At 43.1% G+C, this 18,730-nt stretch overlaps 1 protein-coding gene across 1 annotated transcript in view; it reads right to left on the bottom strand.

Annotated features, from left to right (window-relative positions):
- LOC311142420 (neural cell adhesion molecule 1-like) overlaps positions 1-18,730 on the bottom strand; it is a gene marked incomplete at both ends in the record, with an annotated part of 315,519 nt that overhangs the window by 45,010 nt on the left and 251,779 nt on the right. Inside the window, 6 exon segments of the mRNA XM_084178065.1 lie at positions 4,209-4,334; positions 6,862-7,029; positions 9,691-9,787; positions 10,380-10,564; positions 12,737-12,887; positions 17,795-17,824. Of these exon segments, the coding sequence (XP_084034191.1) occupies positions 4,209-4,334; positions 6,862-7,029; positions 9,691-9,787; positions 10,380-10,564; positions 12,737-12,887; positions 17,795-17,824 (757 nt within the window).

The following is an 18,730-nucleotide window of genomic DNA, read 5'->3' as shown; positions in this document are numbered from 1 at the left end:
GAGATCTGCATGGAGGAATGGGCCAAAATACCAGCAACAGTGTGTGAAAACCTTGTGAAGACTTACAGAAAACGTTTCACCTGTGTCATTGCCAACAAAGGTATATAACAAAGTATTGAGAAACTTTTGTTATTGACCAAATACTTATTTTCCACCATAATTTGCAAATAAATTCATAAAAAATCCTACAATGTGATTTTCTGGATTTTTTTTCTCATTTTGTCTGTCATAGTTGATGTGTACCTATGATGAAAATTACAGGCCTCTCTCATCTTTTTAAGTGGGAGAACTTGCACAATTGGTGGCTGACTAAATACTTTTTTTCCCCACTGTATTTGTTTACATCCCCGTTAGTGAGCATTTCTCCTTAGCCAAGATAATCCATCCACCTGACAGCTGTGGCATATCAATAAGCTGATTAAACAGCATGATCATTACACAAGATACACCTTGTGCTGGGGATAAATTTAAAATGTGCAGTTTTGTCACACAACACAATGCCACAGATGTCTAAAGTTTTGTGGGAGCATGCAATTGGCATGCTGACTGCAGGAATGTCCACCAGAGCTGTTGCCAGAGAATTTAATGTTCATTTCTCTACCATAAGCTGCCTCAAACATTGTTTTAGAGAATTTGGCAGTACGTTTAACTGGTCTCACAACCGCAGACCACGTGTAACCACGCCAGGCCAGGACCTCCACATCTGGCTTCTTCACCTGCGGGATCGTCTGAGGGGGGTGGGGGTGGTGCTGAGGAGTATTTCTGTCTGTAATAAAGCCCTTTTGTCGGGCTGGCTGCCAAGTGGGTGGGCCTATGCCCTCCAAGGCCCATCCATGGCTGCACCCCATATGAGTCCATAGATTAGGGCCTAATTTATTTATTTCAATTGACTGATTTCCTTATATGAACTGTAACTCAGTACAATCTTTGAAATTGCTGCAATTATATTTTTGTTCAGTATATTTAACCCTTACTTTACCAGCTAAGTTGACTGAGAACATATTCTCATTTACAGCAACAACCTGGGGAACAGATACAGGGGATGAATGAGCCAATTGGAAGCTGGGGATGATTAGGTGGTCATGATGGTAAGATTGGGAATTAAGCCCAATAAGTGCCATGGGATCTTTACTGACCACAGAGAGTCAGGACACCACCTTACACAGGGAAATGCCCTGGGGCATTTTAATATTTTCTCATTTTCAGACCAAATGAAAGAGTGGCTCCTACTGGGCCTCCAACACCACTTCCAGCAGCATCTGGTCTCCCATCCAGGGACTAACCCTGCTTAACTTCAGAGGAAAGCCAGTAGAGGGATGCAGGGTGCTATGCTGCAGTCTTTGTACTGACTGGGTGTATTGATACACCATCCAAAGTGTAATTAATAACTTCACCATGCTCAAAGGGATATTCAATGTCTGCTTTTTTTACCTATCTACCAATAGGTGCCCTTCTTTGCGAGGCATTGGAAAACATCCCTGGTCTTTGTGGTTGAATCTGTGTTTGAAATTCACTGGGGGGCACTGAGGGACGGATACTTGTATGTGTGGGGTACAGAGATGTGGTAGTCATTCAAAAATCATGTTAAACACTATTAACGCACACAGAGTGAGTCCATGCAGCTTATTATGTGACTTGTTAAGGACATTTTTACTCCTGAACTTATTTAGGCTTGCCATAACAAAGGGGTTGAACACTTATTGACTCAAGACATTTCAGCTTTTCATTTTTAATTAATTTGTAAAAGATTCCACTTTGACATTATGGGGTATTGTGTGTAGGTAGGCCAGTGACAAAAAATCTAAATTGTATCCATTTTAAATTCAGGATGTAATACAACAAAATGTGGAAAAGGAGAAGGGGTGTGAATAATTTCTGAAGGCACTGTAACTATTACGGGTAAAAAATATTTTATAGATTTATAGAGCTCATGAGCTGTAAAATAAACATACCTAATCAATGTACCTTATCAATTAGGCATGTTTAGCATTCTGGACAGACTTCAAATAATGTCCCAGTACTTTCAAGGTAAGAAAACATTCAGAACATTATGAAATAGAGTAAGAGGGAATTATGACTTTAGATCACTGTTTATCTGATAAAGGTACTCAATGCTCCAAATTACGAGGAAGTAACAGGACAAGGCATCCCTCTAGACTTCAGACTGAAAAAAATGGTAAATCTAAGTGGGAACTAAGGGTGGTTGCTACAGAAGCACAGAGGGTGAAAAGCACAGATGGAAGTGTGCCAAGAAGCAAAACAGAATCAGACTGATTCATGCCTTAAATGTGTTGAATCAGAACTGAATAAACCTAGAGATAACCTTATAACTACCACATACAGCAACACCACTCAGCATGACTGACAAACTAGGAGGGAGAAAATAAAAGATGGGGTCGCTTTTCCATTGCAACTCTCTAATTCCTTCAGTGTTTTGAGATGGCTACCACAGTGTGTGAATCTCACCATATTAATATTATGCTATTTTATTACGCAGCTCTTACAAATTGGATCCAGTGACTTAAATGTGTAAAGCGGCCTTAATAAAAAACATCCAAAAAGAGGTGCAATTATAAGCTGTTCAGGAAGTAAATGAATCTCTATATTTTGAGATTGAATGTTCCCCCTATGCCCGTGCTACTCTACACGTATAACAACATTTTCAAAGCCTGGATTTTGGATTCTTCAGTAGGTAGAACTTGCAGAAACAACCTCTTTTTACTTGTGACTGCATCTGAGATTCAAACCCTCAGTGTTGATTTATCTGAAGATACCGTTAACCTATAGGAAGGGGGGTAATATTCCATTATACTGGAATAGGCACAATGTATTATTTTACTCCAAATTCACTACGTTTTACAAGTTTTGAAGATCCGGGAAATTCTTTAGCCAATCTTGCTTAATAATTGACTCTTCAGTGCCCAGACTAATTAGTAAATGTGTGTTTTACCAGCACAGGGTAAAACACTGTAGGCTTGTGTGTGTGATGTGTGTTTGTTTTTTTACAACTTGCTTAAAAAATGTAAGCATGTTTCTCTGATTGGTGCACTCACAAGCACACAGCGCCTCTTTACTAACAAATGTGTTAAAGTGCTAGTCACCACTGTGTTGCAGACAACTAAAATAACACTTGGCCAACTTACCTCGACATCTACACTGATTTATAATCCACCAAAATAGCAGCCTCAAATTACATTTGCCAAAATTGTTGTTGAGGTTGGGTTGTGTAGTGTGAGTGATGCTTTAAAGCGATGTTCCTTTCATTCAATGATTAGGCATTAGCATTAAATGATCCATCAAATACCTGTCGAGAGAAAATCTAAAAATGACAAAGAATTATGCTCTGATAACTTTTACAGTTGTCATCTTAGATGTTGTCCTTCGTTGTGCTCATGAAAAACCAAAACAGCTTGCAGAAATGCACAGACTGAGGTTAGCTTTACAATAAATGGAAACCGTTTGAGATGTGTAGACTGAGAATGCAGACACAGAGATAGGGACGAGACAATATGTTTTCTGCACCTAGTGAATTATGCTCTGAAGGTTGGGAGTGGTGGTATGTAGAGCCAGGGAAGGGTCTCTAGAAACAACATCATCCCATGAGGAGAGAAGCACAAAATACACCAGCACTGGGTAAAACACTGTAGGCCTATGTGTGTGATGTGTGTGATGTGTGAGTGACAAATACACACAGACACTACGGTCACCAGGACCAGTGAAAGGGAGGGGGAGGACGGAAACTTGGATGGCACCCCCTTTCACCCCCCATTAGCTGAAGAACTTAGGTCCCCACCCCTCCTTCCCCAACCTTTCTATGCAAACTAACCTAACGTAGCAGGCATAAGAGAAACGCCTCAGTGGAATTCCCACATCCAGTTTTCAGCGGAAAAGGAAGCTAGGTTGAAAATAGCTGTATCCCTGAAAACCGGAAAATCCGGTTGTTGGCAACTCCGCTAAGGCTAATGCAAACAGACACACAGGCTGGGGGCAGTTGGCAATGCATCCCTGGAGCAGAGTGGCTGGTCCTTCAGGGAGATCAGAAGGAGGATGCATTATGCATTTGGCACTGGGGGCTTAGGGGGGGGGGGGGGGGGTAGTCGCGGCTGGATGGCTAGACTGCACGAGGTGGTGATGGGGAGGAAAAGCATTCGGGTCAGGTGAGTGCTATCTCTCTGCAGGAGGGAACAGGGAAGGAGGGAAACACTTACGGACTGGCTCTGTCTTGAAGTTCAGGGGAGTGCTGCTCTCGCCCTCGCCCTTGCCGTTAATGGCGGACATCTTGACCTCGTAGAAGGTCTCGGGCTTCAGGCCCACGATGGTGATCATGCTCAGGCCTGTTGGAGGAAAATGAGATTTTAGAAAGCTCCATTAAAGACACTTGACACGGACCCAGTCACCCGGCTGGCTGATGAAGCCCACTTGTAATGTCTTGGATGGCTCTAGGACAAGGATCATCAACTAGATTCAGCCCTGGGCCGATCGTTTTCTTGAGTGGATGGTTAGCGGGCCGGACATAATTACAAATCATTTGTAGACTACAGATTGACCGCAAGAAGCCCAGACCTATATAATATTTGACTAAAACATAATCATTTCAAACCTTGCTTACATTTGTATACGATCACATATATCTCTCTACTATGCGTGGAACAGATTTCCAAAATTAAAATCACTTGGAGCTGATTTGCTGGTGTTTTTACAGTCTTATGTCCCCAATAAATGAATAATAATAATAATAATAATAAATTGCTCAGAAAACTTGGAGGGACAAATAAAATGATCCGCGGCCCGCCAGTTGGGGAACCTTGCTCTAGGATAAGTGATGCGATGGGAGGCCTCTGCTAAGAGGAGCAGAGGGTAGGACAGAGTGCTGGCTGTTATTGTGATCTCCTCTCTGTCGAGGAGCAAGACAGCGTGGTGGAGAAGAGAGTGATCTGAGAGGGGATGTGTTGGCACAACTGTTTTTTTGTGTATGAGCAAGCGTAGAGGCTGGCCCTTGTCTGTTTGAATGAGTGAGTGGGGAGGTTTATTGCTTGACGCTGTGTGTGTGGGGAGTGTGTGTGAGTATGCCATATGTTTAGGTTGTCTGTGTTTTGTTTCTGTGTGTGTGTGTGTGTGTGTGTGTGTGTGTGTGTGTGTGTATTTTCTAGTCCATGAGTAGGTATCTGCGTGCGTTTGTTGGCAGGCCTTCACCGTGCAAATGTGTGTTGGCAGGCTGTTATGTGTGTGTCTGTGTGCAGAATTGCAGTCACTTGTGTGTAAACCAAGTTGTTTTTAGTTTGGGTGCTTCTGTGTGTGTGTGTGTGTGTGTGTGTGTGTGTGTGTGTGTGTGTGTGTGTGTGTGTGTGTGTGTGTGTGTGTGTGTGTGTGTGTGTGTGTGTGTGTGTGTGTGTGTGTGTGTGTGTGTGTGTCAGACTGGGCTGTGACAAGTGGCCCCTAGGCTCTGGGCTGACAGAGCAGCCTGTCAACAATCTGCTGACATATCCCATGTGAGAGTAAGACAGACAGACAGACAGACAGACCGACAGATGTGCCCACATTAGAGTCCTGCATCAGGTTGGATACCCATGGTTCCCCACAGTTGACCCGCAAAAAAAATCCGCTGGCGGGTGGAATTAAAAAATGATTTCAACCTGCAGGTCAGCTCGCAGTTCAGAACAATTATATTGCGGGTCGGAAACGTTAAAGAAAATAAAAAAATGTTTTACAAACCCAGGAGCTTGTTGTGTTGTATTGTGTTGCGAATCACATTCTGTGAGCGGTGAGGCAGACATATAGGCTACCAGCCATGCACGCAGTGGATCAGGGAACTGTCTATTATTTGTGTAGTGCTGAAACATATGTTTCATCCTCCCACATGAAAATACGTTGCCAAGTGTACATTCCCTGGCTAGCCTAGCTCATGCGAAAATGGCTAACGTAGGCATAACCGTATAAATAAATAGAAAGGTTATGAAATAGGCCTACACCATTACACCATTGTGGAAACAGGTGTTGCGCGAGTGAAATCCCCGGTTTGGTTTGGAAGGATTTGGGATTCATTGTGGACAAGGACAACAACCCGGTAGCTAGATACACAGCCAGCAAAAAGTGCAAGCAGGTATTTGTTGACGATAGGCTAATTCAGTTTATTATCAGTTAATTATTACTTTAATTCAGGCTTTGGTTCATTCAGACCATAAGCAGGCCATATCAAGTTTAACCGGTGCGCTGGTAAAGGTTTGAGTCGGGTAGGCTATAGCCTACTAAATTGAAACGTGCAGGATTGTAGGCCACATAGACTCAACAGGAAGGAGATACTGTATCTGTAGGCCTGTCAGCCCGACATATTTGTTATTTGGTGCATCGTGCTGACCGCACTGACAATCCATTTCTAATATCCACCCCAAAATCCTACATAGGTTTTGATGGACGGCATATAGCCTAGCGGTTAAGAGTGTTGGGCCAGTAAACGAAAGGTCCCTGGTTTGAATCCCCGAGCCGTCAAGGTGGGAAAATCCCAACAACAACTACTCCCTGGGTGCCGTGGATGTCGATTAAGGCAGCCCCCCGCATCTCTATGATTCAGAGGGATTGGGTTAAATGCGTTCAGGCATTCAGTTGTGCAACTGACTAAGTATTCACTTTATATTTTATTTACACTTTATTTATCCAGGTCCCATTGAGGTGGATTTGTCTCTTCCAAGAGAACACTGGCCAAGGCTCAATATGAAAGGTATTAATAATGCACTGACACTAGGCTTGTTTCTACAATCTTGTGGTGGGCTGCTCTGTCTGTGTCTGTCTCTGTCTCTGTCTCTGTCTCTGTCTCTGTGTCTGTGTCTGTGTCTGTGTCTGTGTCTGTGTCTGTGTGAGACTCACCGTCCTCTGTGTCGTACTCCCTGCCGGTCCAGTCTTGGCCCTGCATGCGCCACTCAGCCCGGTACTTGAGGATGGCAACGCCGCCACTGGCTTCGGGCTCCTCAAACTCTACAACGGCTGTACTGGAGAAAGGCTCCACGCGCTCGATGGCGGGCGCCGACGGCACATCTACACAACACCATGGAAACATACAGGTTTAATCCTGGCCCTGGAGACCCACAGGATGTGTAGCCAATCAGGATCAAGGATTTCAAAGATTCAACCAATCATAAAGAGAAATGTGCCAGATTCATCCAATCACAGGGCCACATGTGAAGAGATCAGTCGATAACGGTTTTAAGGTGCTGGCAGTCCCATGTTACTACATGTGACGGGAGCTACAGTGGGGAAAAAAAGTATTTAGTCAGCCACCCATTGTGCATGTTCTCCCACTTAAAAAGATGAGAGAGGCCTGTAATTTTCATCATAGGTACACGTCAACTATGACAGACAAAATCAGAAAAGAAATTCCAGAAAATCACATTGTAGGATTTTTAATGAATTTATTTGCAAATTATGGTGGAAAATAAGTATTTGGTCAATAACAAAAGTTTCTCAATACTTTGTTATATACCCTTTGTTGGCAATGACACAGGTCAAACGTTTTCTGTAAGTCTTCACAAGGTTTTCACACACTGTTGCTGGTATGTTGGCCCATTCCTCCATGCAGATCTCCTCTAGGGCAGTGATGTTTTGGGGCTGTCGCTGGGCAACACGGACTTTCAACTCCCCCCAAAGATTTTCTATGGGGTTGAGATCTGGAGACTGGCTAGGCCACTCCAGGACCTTGAAATGCTTCTTACGAAGCCACTCCTTCGTTGCCCGGGCGGTGTGTTTGGGATCATTGTCATGCTGAAAGACCCAGCCACGTTTCATCTTCAATGCCCTTGCTGATGGAAGGAGGTTTTCACTCAAAATCTCACGATACATGGCCCCATTCATTCTTTCCTTTACACGGATCAGTCGTCCTGGTCTCTTTGCAGAAAAACAGCCCCAAAGCATGATGTTTCCACCCCCATGCTTCACAGTAGGTATGGTGTTCTTTGGATGCAACTCAGCATTCTTTGTCCTCCAAACACGACGAGTTGAATTTTTACCAAAAAGTTCTATTTTGGTTTCATCTGACCATATGACATTCTCCCAATCCTCTTCTGGATCATCCAAATGCACTCTAGCAAACTTCAGACGGGCCTGGCGTAAGCAGGGGGACACGTCTGGCACTGCAGGATTTGAGTCCCTGGCGGCGTAGTGTGTTACTGATGGTAGGCTTTGTTACTTTGGTCCCAGCTCTCTGCGGGTCATTCACTAGGTCCCCCCATGTGGTTCTGGGATTTTTGCTCACCGTTCTTGTGATCATTTTGACCCCACGGGGTGAGATCTTGCGTGGAGCCCCAGATCGAGGGAGATTATCAGTGGTCTTGTATGTCTTCCATTTCCTAATAATTGCTCCCACAGTTGATTTCTTCAAACCAAGCTGCTTACCTATTGCAGATTCAGTCTTCCCAGTCTGGTGCAGGTCTACAATTTTGTTTCTGGTGTCCTTTGACAGCTCTTTGGTCTTGGCCATAGTGGAGTTTGGAGTGTGACTGTTTGAGGTTGTGGACAGGTGTCTTTTATACTGATAACAAGTTCAAACAGGTGCCATTAATACAGGTAACGAGTGGAGGACAGAGGAGCCTCTTAAAGAAGAAGTTACAGGTCTGTGAGAGCCAGAAATCTTGCTTGTTTGTAGGTGACCAAATACTTATTTTCCACCATAATTTGCAAATAAATTCATTAAAAATCCTACAATGTGATTTTCAGATTTCTTTTTTCTCAATTTGTCTGTCATAGTTGACGTGTACCTATGATGAAAATTACAGGCCTCTCTCGTCTTTTTAAGTGGGAGAACTTGCACAATTGGTGGCTGACTAAATACTTTTTTTCCCCACTGTACATGTGAAATGCTGTCCCAACTGCAATGGAATAATACAAATTATATCTTCCAAATCCTTTTGGCAACTCTCAGGCACTCAAGAACATGTTGGGATGATATTCTGAGAAGCACATGGTTTACTGGCACTGGATACAGGGTGACATTTGTAACAGACAAATCTTCCCCTCTCTAATGAATTTTTCTTCTTTTTTTACAACTAGCTTAAAAAATGTAAGCATGGTTCTCCCATTGGTGCATGCACAAGCACACATAGCCACTTTACTAAAAAAGGTGTTAAAGTGCATGTCACTACTGTGTTGCAGACGACAAAAAACAACACTTGGCCAACTACCCTTGACATCTGCAATGCTTTATAGTCCACCAAAATAGCAGCCATAAATTTGCACTTAATGCCAAAATGTCTGAAAACGCCCTGGAAATTATACCCATTATGTTTTTATCACAATGGCACTTCACCTTAACAACTGAAAAATAACTAATCTTGAAGCTAAAAACAGTAAGTCGACCTCCAGATGTGATGTATGAAACTAACAGAGAAAAATACATTCTGAAGTAAAATCGAGACCAAACTTCACGGTGGGCCTCCGCTGAACTGTTCCAGAAATAATTGGTTGAGACTGCTTGAGGTGTGGTAGACGACACTGGGCGGCTGTACTATATGCACGGGATTTACCTTCCATTTAAATTAAAATACAAATGTCTATTGCTATCTTGGTTCAGCTATACAGTATCATAATGAATTCACAATCAATTTAATGAATTTAATTTAATTTAATTTAATGAATACGAATCTGAATAAATCTTGGTAAAATCATTGAGTACAGTATATCACAGAGTAAGCCCTGTTTACTGACCTGCTTGGATCAGGAGGAACTCCTTGGACTCTGTTCCGATCACGTTGGTGGCTGTGCAGTTGTAGCTTCCAAAGTCATTCTGGGAATCTGGGGTGACCTAGAAAAAGAAAAAAACACTTCTGCATCAACAACATCTTCTTCCTTCAGTGATCTGACGTACCCCAGACGATAGCAGGGCCTTTTGTTCCTCATCACTGGCACACGTCTCGCTCGATAATTATCAAGTGGTGGGGGCGGTTGGCCCCTCCGGTGGCACCATTAACCAGGCATCTTAGTGTAAATGTGCCAGCGGCTCATACAGGCCTCTTTGTGCCACAGAGAGTGTTCTGGGTTCAGGGGACTCAGGGCATGAAACTCACTTTTGAATGGGCAGTCTCACTGCCCGAGATTCAGCACAGCAGGTCATGCATGCTGACTGTGTCTACCCAGGTCCTGGGAACAGACTCAAGGGTTGTGTACCAAATGGCACCCTAATCTCATTATAGTGCACTACTTAGACCAGGGCCCATAGGGCTCTGGTCAAAAGTAGTGCACTATAGGGAATATGTTCTATGTTCTGCTGGGGTTACCCAGTTTGAGCTTGCGTTTTAACATCTGGTAATTGTATAACACAAAAAGTAGTTGTCAATCCCAGGAGGTTACGTCCTTGAGAAAGGCACTTAAACCATCTTAGCCCTATTGTACCATACCTCGAGGTAGCTAACGGCTGGTGTGTTGTAGATTTTGACGTTGGTGGTGTTAGCGCTAGGCAGCTGCTGGCCATCTCTGAACCACACCACCGAGGCCCCCGGATGGGCCAGAACCTCACAGCTGATGTTGGCTGCGTTCCCTTCCCAGGTGTAGATCGTCACTGAGCCCTGGATCTTGGGAGCATCTGCAACGGCACAGGGGGGTCACCAGAAGGTCGACACACAGACTTATGTTTATAAACATACTGCACCAGACATAACAACCTGGCCACCACTGACATAACGTCTGTAAATAGCTGAAACACTATACTGAATAAATACTATAATACTACAGAATACTATAATACTAGTACTAGTTTTTATTGTTTATTTCTGGATACGTCTCCCACAATACCTAGGTTTAAGCACTATAACAAAAAATTGTAACATTGAAAAAAGTTGCCCATTCAGTTTTTTGTCTTTTCTATGGGGACATAAGGCTGTATACATCATATCGTGAGCATAATAACTTTGTGCTACACCATGAAATACAAATCATAGAAGCTGCTGGGAAAAGTGTAGAGCCAGCAACTCAAGAGTAAAAATAACGCTAGATAAGACAGAGGCTGAATCTTCATTTGGCACCACTACATGATACATACATTTGTTTTATTATGCAATTTGTGCACCAATGTGAATAGTAAAGCTACCGTGTAAGAAATACTTTTTATTTGTTGGTGTATATGGTTATTTGATTTGCCTTTGATGTCACATGGCAAGCATAGATCAACCAGTGGTCTGTAAAACACTTTCACTTATTGCCACTCTATACACTATGTAACCAATTCACTACAGTTGACTGAGCGCCACAGATTATACCCTCACTACATCAACACCACCACTGCTATAGAGCTATCACAATTTATTGATCTACCACACAGCCCAGAAGTCTTTTAGTCAATCATGTTTATATTGTAAGAAAGTAACCCTGGGCTTCACTGGCCCCACATTAGCTGTGTAAAATATTGTGCTTCTCTCTCATATGTCCCTGATACTAAGGTCTCCCATGACACTGCTAGGCCTTGGTTCAAGTTCCGACCCTGGGCACTTTATAGCATTGCTGTCCCCAGCTGTTGGGATTGATGGACATCGCTGAGTCGGCAGATTCTCCATCCCACTCCCCCTATAAAGGCCTCGCTCCCTTTCCGCAATCTCATCCCACTATCTGACTCTGTGACAAGCCTGGGCCCATGACTCCGCTGTTCAATTACTATAGACTGGCCCAGCTAAATGGATTTCTCAAAATAAACCCTACTTATCAAGAGGAGAGCGAAAACAATCATTGTTTTCATAAGATATTCATGCCAAACAGACTGACGTGCAACGAAAGAGCCAAGGCCAAACAGAAAAGACATTAACACTTTCCTATCAGCACATTGGTAACACAAACAAAGACCGCACACCACAGATAATGGGAATTGAGTGTGTCTCAATTTAGAATGCAGAGTACTGTACCTGTCGATACCGGCATCATATTATGTGTAGATACTGTCCTGATTGTACAATCTGGTTGGGTTTAATCTAGAAGGGAGAGAGCTCTGCTCAAGACAAAGCACCTTTTCTAATGACTAATTACTGTGCAACACTGAACTAACAACCTGATTACCCACTAGCCAGAATCCGGCTAACCGCTAGTCCCCACAATCCTATCAATTGTTTATTGTTATGCTATCTGGTTTTCGGAGCAGATTGCCTGTGTTTTGGGGGCAAGGGAAATTAATCCAATTAGACATTCATTATTGGGTACATACTGTTTTTTTCTCTCTCTCTTCCTTCTCCATATTCATGGAACATTTAAATGTGCGAAATGAGATTAAGCATGATTTGGCTCTCACTTGCCTGTGCATCACTCTGATGGTAATGTTGCACAGCTCTGTGCTACGTACCGTTAGCAGGCTGTGACTGTAATCTGATGCGTCTGGAACTCATTAACATTGAAATTTACTAGCCCCTATTCCGTTTGTAATCATGAAAATTCAATTCAATCTTTGGCAAGCCTACAAAGCCGTCCTTACAGAGTGCTAGATACTGTGAACAATCCATTAAAATCTACTGACACAGCAGAAAGGAAAAATCAACGGGTCAAAGGTCATGGGTCCATGGATTCTGGTGTAAAGTGTGTCAAATACAAGAGGTAGCTGTCCTTTGGTGACTTCTGATCTAGCTAGAATGTCTTGGACTATCACTTTCACTATTGCTATTTGCAAATGGAGGTGACAATTCATGGAACTTTTGAAGATACAGGTAAAAAGGGGTATAAGTGAAAAGGGATGTGAAATGTTATGTGAAAAGTTAATATAGACAGATAGGTGTCTTACAGCGCACTTCCAGGAACATGGTCTGCTGGTCCTGACCGATGGAGTTGCGGGCGGTGCAGAGGTACTGGCCAGCATCGGTGAACTGGACGTACTTCAGGGTTAGAGAGGACACCCGTGCGTGACTACGCACCACTACGTTCCCATCAAGACTCTACGAGGAAGAAAAGAGAAGAACCACAATGAACACTTTGACCATTTCATGTTTTTGGTTTACTTCTGACCACTCAAGGTGCAACCTTCTTTCTTTCTGTGCACCTGTCAGAATTTGGACAGAATTTCATTTTCCTAGATTTGTCTTTCTCTACTCAATTCCTTGACGAAATGCTGCCAAATAAAGACGGCGAACATCCACCGGATATTTTTAGATTTTATCTGGGCTGCTTTGCAGGAGGTGGCGGGAGAACCAAACACATCAATAATGGAGCAAATCAATGCAGCAGGTTTTCTAAAAGCATGGCTGAAAAAAAATCCAACAGCTATACTTCTAGCTTGCTTTGGGCTACACACAGCTTCACACCAATGAGCAGAAATACATCTACTTGTTAAGCTACTAACTCTCTATGACTATTTTCTAAACAGCATTCCACACACTTCAGCTTTTGCTTTATTTGAATAATAGATTCAGATTTGATACATGAGCCCCTCCCTATTGTGTTATGTTCTCTGTGTAGTGAGAATGGCTGTGCAGCACTGTAAAAACAGAGCTGGCTGAGGATCTGAGGAGTGCCCTTCAACATTTTCAAAGGGCAGCATTAATCTTGTGTTAAGGGAATTTTACACCAAGCATCTGCTCCTGTGTCTTATGAGCCTGAATATAAATAATACAACACATCTAAGTGCAAAGACTGTTTCATTATTCTATGATAAAGAGCTAATTTCATTGACAAAATCAAAATGGTACTGAAACTCAATATGGCATTTAATGGGCAGATTGGCTAATGAATGGCACACACTGATATCATGGAAAACATGAAAGTTAATTGACCCGTTTTAACCGTTGAGGAGAAGTCTCTTCCATGACACGTTTTAATAGATGTATTAATCATGCCAGCTGAAACCCTCTTAGATAAGCTGTCAAAAGATGTGAGATGTTCATCATGCTCGTAGTGTCAGTAGTGCACTTAAAACGCATCAAACTGAGTCACGCCATCTTGCAAATGTTACATGGCAAGCAGGACGCCAGTCTCAAAATAGATGTGGTGACCCTAACAAATCTAATGAGTAAAGGGTGCATCATTACTTATCTTGAAAGTCTATGTATCTCACAGTATCCCTAAATCAATAGCACTGACATGTACATCATCAATCTACGTTAATATAATCATTGGACCAGTTGTGGTTGAATAGTCAGCAATTGATCTTCAGGTCAATGTTTCTGAGACAGAACTTGTTTATTACTGTATGTATGACATTATGTGACACCCTTTGAGAGGTCTTCTTAAGTCTACAAATTACTTGTTTAATGGCCAGAGGGGATTTGGTCTGTATCGCACATTTGGGGCTTTGCAATTCAATCTATTCGGTAAGTCGATTTAAGGTGGGATGGCTTAGTCATGATCCAAAGACATTGAGTGCTTTAAATTACAGACAGGCTTTTTGGAGCGTGGATCCCATCCCGTTTCCGCCTCACGCTCCATAACCTGTTAGTATGCAGGGCTGTCTACATAGCAGCTTCCCTCGCCAAGTAATTGCCGATAAGCTGCACATGCAGGGCCTTTCTCATTACATGTGTTCCGAGGCGGGGGGAAATGTCATATATATGCAGTGTGCACATTGCTTTATATTGTGAGGGTCGGTCGCTTGCTGGCGAAGCTGAGGCGCGATTCATGTCACCTTCCCCTCGTGCAGATCTTCTTGTGTTGTCACATATCAAGAGAAACAGGAGAGAGAGAGTGAGGGAGTTTTGCAAGAGGGAGGCTTTGCAGCGTGGCCCCTTTTTCTAATTCTGCTCAAGTTCAAGGAAAATAGGAAGGCTGACAAGAGTGAAAAACCCAGCTCGGTGTCTCTCTGAGCCTTCAGAAACAAATCGTGCCCGCTGGGGATGGGTGTCTCGTTTCTCTCTCAAAAGGTGTCATGTCCGGAGGAGGCCAGACTAGAGTGTGCTATGGACGCCGTGACACACTTACAGTGGGGTTTTGCTAAACTGACCAACTGACCTGTTGTATGGAGGGTGAACCCAGGAAAGCATGGATAAATCCTCTACCCACGGTGCCCTTGTGAGTCATTGACACTACAAATGTACACGAGGCAAGTGTTGCCTCAAACAATGGTGAAAAGATCAGAGCAGCTCATTTGAAATATCAAAAGCAAAGACATGGTATGACATTATGTGGAATGCAAACTGCTTTTCCTACAAACTACGTGTCTATAATACCAGGGACTAAGACAGGTGGAACACTACTGGGCATCTGAAAATAATGATTTAGCAACACTAGTTATCTACTGAAGCAACGCTAAAATTAGCTAAGCTAGGAGGGCCAAAATATACTACATTACCAAAAGTATGTGGACACCTGCTCGTCGAACATCTCATTCCAAAATCATGGGCATTCATATAGAGTTGGTCCCCCCTTTACTGCTATAACAGCATCCACTCTTCTGGGAAGGCTTTCCACTAGATGTTGGAACATTGCTGCGGGGACTTGCTTCAGTTCAGCTACAAGGGCATCAGTGAGGTTGGGCACTGATGTTGGGCGATTAGGCCTGGCTCGCAGTCGGCGTTCCAAATCATCCCAAAGGTGTTCGATGGGGTTGAGGTCAGGGCTCTGTGCAGGCCAGTCAAGTTCTTCGACAAACCATTTCTGTATGGACCTCGCTTTGTGCACGGGGCATTGTCATGCGGAAACAGGAAAGGGCCTTCCCCAAACTGTTGCCACAAAGTTGGAAGCACAGAATAATCTAGAATGTCATTGTATGCTGTAGCATTAACATTTCCCTTCACTGGAACCAAGGAGCCTAGCCCGAACCATCAAAAACAGCCCCAGAGCATTATTCCTCCTCCACCAAACTTTACAGTTGGCACTATGCATTGGGGCAGGTAGCGTTCTCCTAGCATCCGCCAAACCCAGATTCGTCCGCCGGACTGCCAGATGGTGAAGTGTGATTCATCACTCCAGCGAACGTGTTTCCACTGCTCCAGAGTCCAATGGCGGTGAGCTTTACACCATTCCAGCCAACGCTTGGCATTGCGCATGGTGATCTTAGGCATGTGTGCGGCTGCTCGGCCATATAAACCTATTTTATGAAGCTCCCGACAAACAGTTCTTAAATTTGACATTTTAGTCATTTAGCAGACGCTCTTATCCAGAGCGACTTACAGTTAGTGAGTGCATAAATTTTTCATACTGGCCCCCCGGGGGAAACGTACCCACAACCCTGGCGTTGCAAGCGCCATGCTCTACCAACTGAGCTACAGGGGACTGACATTGCTTCCAGAGGCAGTTTGGAACTCGGTAGTGAGTGATGCAACCTAGGACAGACGATTTTCACGCACTACGCGCTTCAGCCCTCGGCGGTCCCGTTCTGTGAGCTTATGTGGCCTACCACTTTGCGGCTGAGCTGTTGTTGCTCCTAGACGTTTCCACTTCACAATAACAGCACGTACAGTTGACCGGGGCAGCTCTAGCAGGGCAGAGATTTGACGAACTGACTTGTTGGAAAGGTTGCATCCTATGACGGTGCCACGTTGAAAGTCACTGAGCTCTTCAGTAAGGCCATTCTAGTGCCAATGTTTGTCTATGGAGATTGCATGGCTGTGTGCTCGATTTTATACACCTGTCAGCAACAGGTGTGGCTGAAATAGCCGAATCCACTCACTTGAAGGGGTGTCCACATACTTTTGTATAAATAGTGTATCAAATTATTTGAATTCTGAATTATCAACATTTCAGTTATGAAGTTATGCTGGCTGTTGGGCGATTATCTAGGCTACACGGCACGAGTCCATCTTCCTGAACTGATATTCAAAAACTAAAAACTGACGTTTAGATTTTCTGATGTGAATGAATGGTTGGATGCTAGAGTATACATCAACTGAGACCTGAATTAATAATGAAAATGTTATAGAAACCAAGAAGTTATGCTTTCCTGTGAATAGAACTTCAGAGTATTTTTTTTGTTGTACAGGCAGTGGGATTCATGAAAGGTTTATAATGGGTTGCAAGATGATAACTGGGAGTTTCAATCTGGAGTTAAAACTCTGGGAAACCTACTTTCCCCAATCCACACCATCCATATGCCACTGAATCATTCATTATAAACACAGCACACATGTTGATGAATATTCACACACTGAACCAAACAAAAACAACAGTTATGCCTTATGTGACAGAAACATTGCGGTTGTGGAGTAAATGCCTCGGATAATTACCACAAAGGCATAAGCATTTCTTGAATTCTTCTTACATTATTTATTCTCTTTCTTTTTCTCTTCCTTTCTTTCTTTCTTTCTAACAAGCGGAGTAGACAGTACTAAGGTGCATCTCTATTTTAGGATTTTCTTTGTGCAGTCTACAGCGGGTTGGTGTTTTCAAAAGGCACAGCTAGATTGGCTTGGCTTGGTCCACGGCAGAGCAAAGAGTGTTGGCTAATTGAGGTTTTTCAATGTTGCCTGGCTAGCCCCTAGACAGGACTCTCAGTCATTGGGCCTAGCCTGGCAGTTATCACACCACAAATGGGAATGAAAACAGCTACCAGGAAGTAGACCTGGAGCGTCTGCAGCTTTGGGGGAACTGTTGACGCCTTCCTAATAAGCGGTTATGAAACCAACGTTATGAGAGGAATGAATGCAAAATGAGGAGGGACCGAACTTGAGGGCAAGTCGCAAATTAGTCCGAACATCTAATGAAAAATGGACATTCAAAAGGAAGCTTCTCATTTCATACTCCCAAATTTGACTTCATTAGTCTGGAATTGTATTTGTGCTAGATTTTGGAGAGTTTGAGAACAGACTTTGTGGAAAAAAAGCCAACGCTGATGCTCTGCTGTGAACAGGGTTTGTCTACGATGAGAGTGTTAAGCATTGGATCTAGAGTCTGGCTACGTGTTTAGTAGCCATACCTCGTACGTCTCGGGCCGAGTCCAAGAATCCTGGAGAGGACAAACACACAGGGAACAAAACGGCAAAAAAAAAGCCTTTAAAAATTAACCCTCCCACAAAGCTCAAGACATGCATTGCATTGAAATGCACATGTTAGTTGCTGCTAGTATTTTACCTGTAGTAGTCCAGTGAAATTAGCTCATGTTCAAACAAAGATACATGGAGTTTAATTAGAAAATACATGTTAAAGAAGCGTTACTCAAACATTTACATTGGCCGTGTCCGAAATCTCTCTTGCCTACGACTTACTAAAACGACACACTGTGTACTAATTATACTACATACTATTTAGAATGTACTATTTAGTAAAATTGTATGCAGTAAGCAACAAATATGAACATACTAGACTCACCCAAACTGAGGTGGCGCCATCTAATGCACAACTGTGTTGTTTCCCGCCATTCATTCATTTTGGTACTACGTGTCTGGTACAGTCGTGGGTATGAAAATATTATTCTCTACCTCAAAAGCATGAAGCGAATTAATACTAAATGAAAGCTGAAAAGAGTATAGCATCCAGCCATTTAAAGCATACAACATTTTCAAAATGTCACATTCTATAAAACGTTCTATTTTTTCATACTCAAATTTAGAATGCAAGTCTGGGTACTCGGACACGGTCATTAAAACATTTATTTGAGATTTGTATTTGTATTTATTATGGATCCCCATTAGCTGCTGCCAAGGCAGCAGCTACTCTTCCTGGGGTCCAACAAAATGAAGGCAGTTCATACAATCTTAAAAACATTACAATATATTCACAGATTTCACAACACACTGTGTGCCCTCAGGCCCCTACTCCACCCCTACCACATATCTACAGTACAAAAATCCATGTGTACGTGTGTATGTTATCGTGTATGTGTATGCATGTGTCTGCGCCTATGTTTGTGTTG

Source organism: Coregonus lavaretus (genome assembly GCF_964263955.1).
Source record: "Coregonus lavaretus genome assembly, chromosome: 15".
Lineage (NCBI taxonomy): Eukaryota > Metazoa > Chordata > Actinopteri > Salmoniformes > Salmonidae > Coregonus > Coregonus lavaretus.
This window is presented reverse-complemented; position numbering and strand designations above follow the sequence as displayed.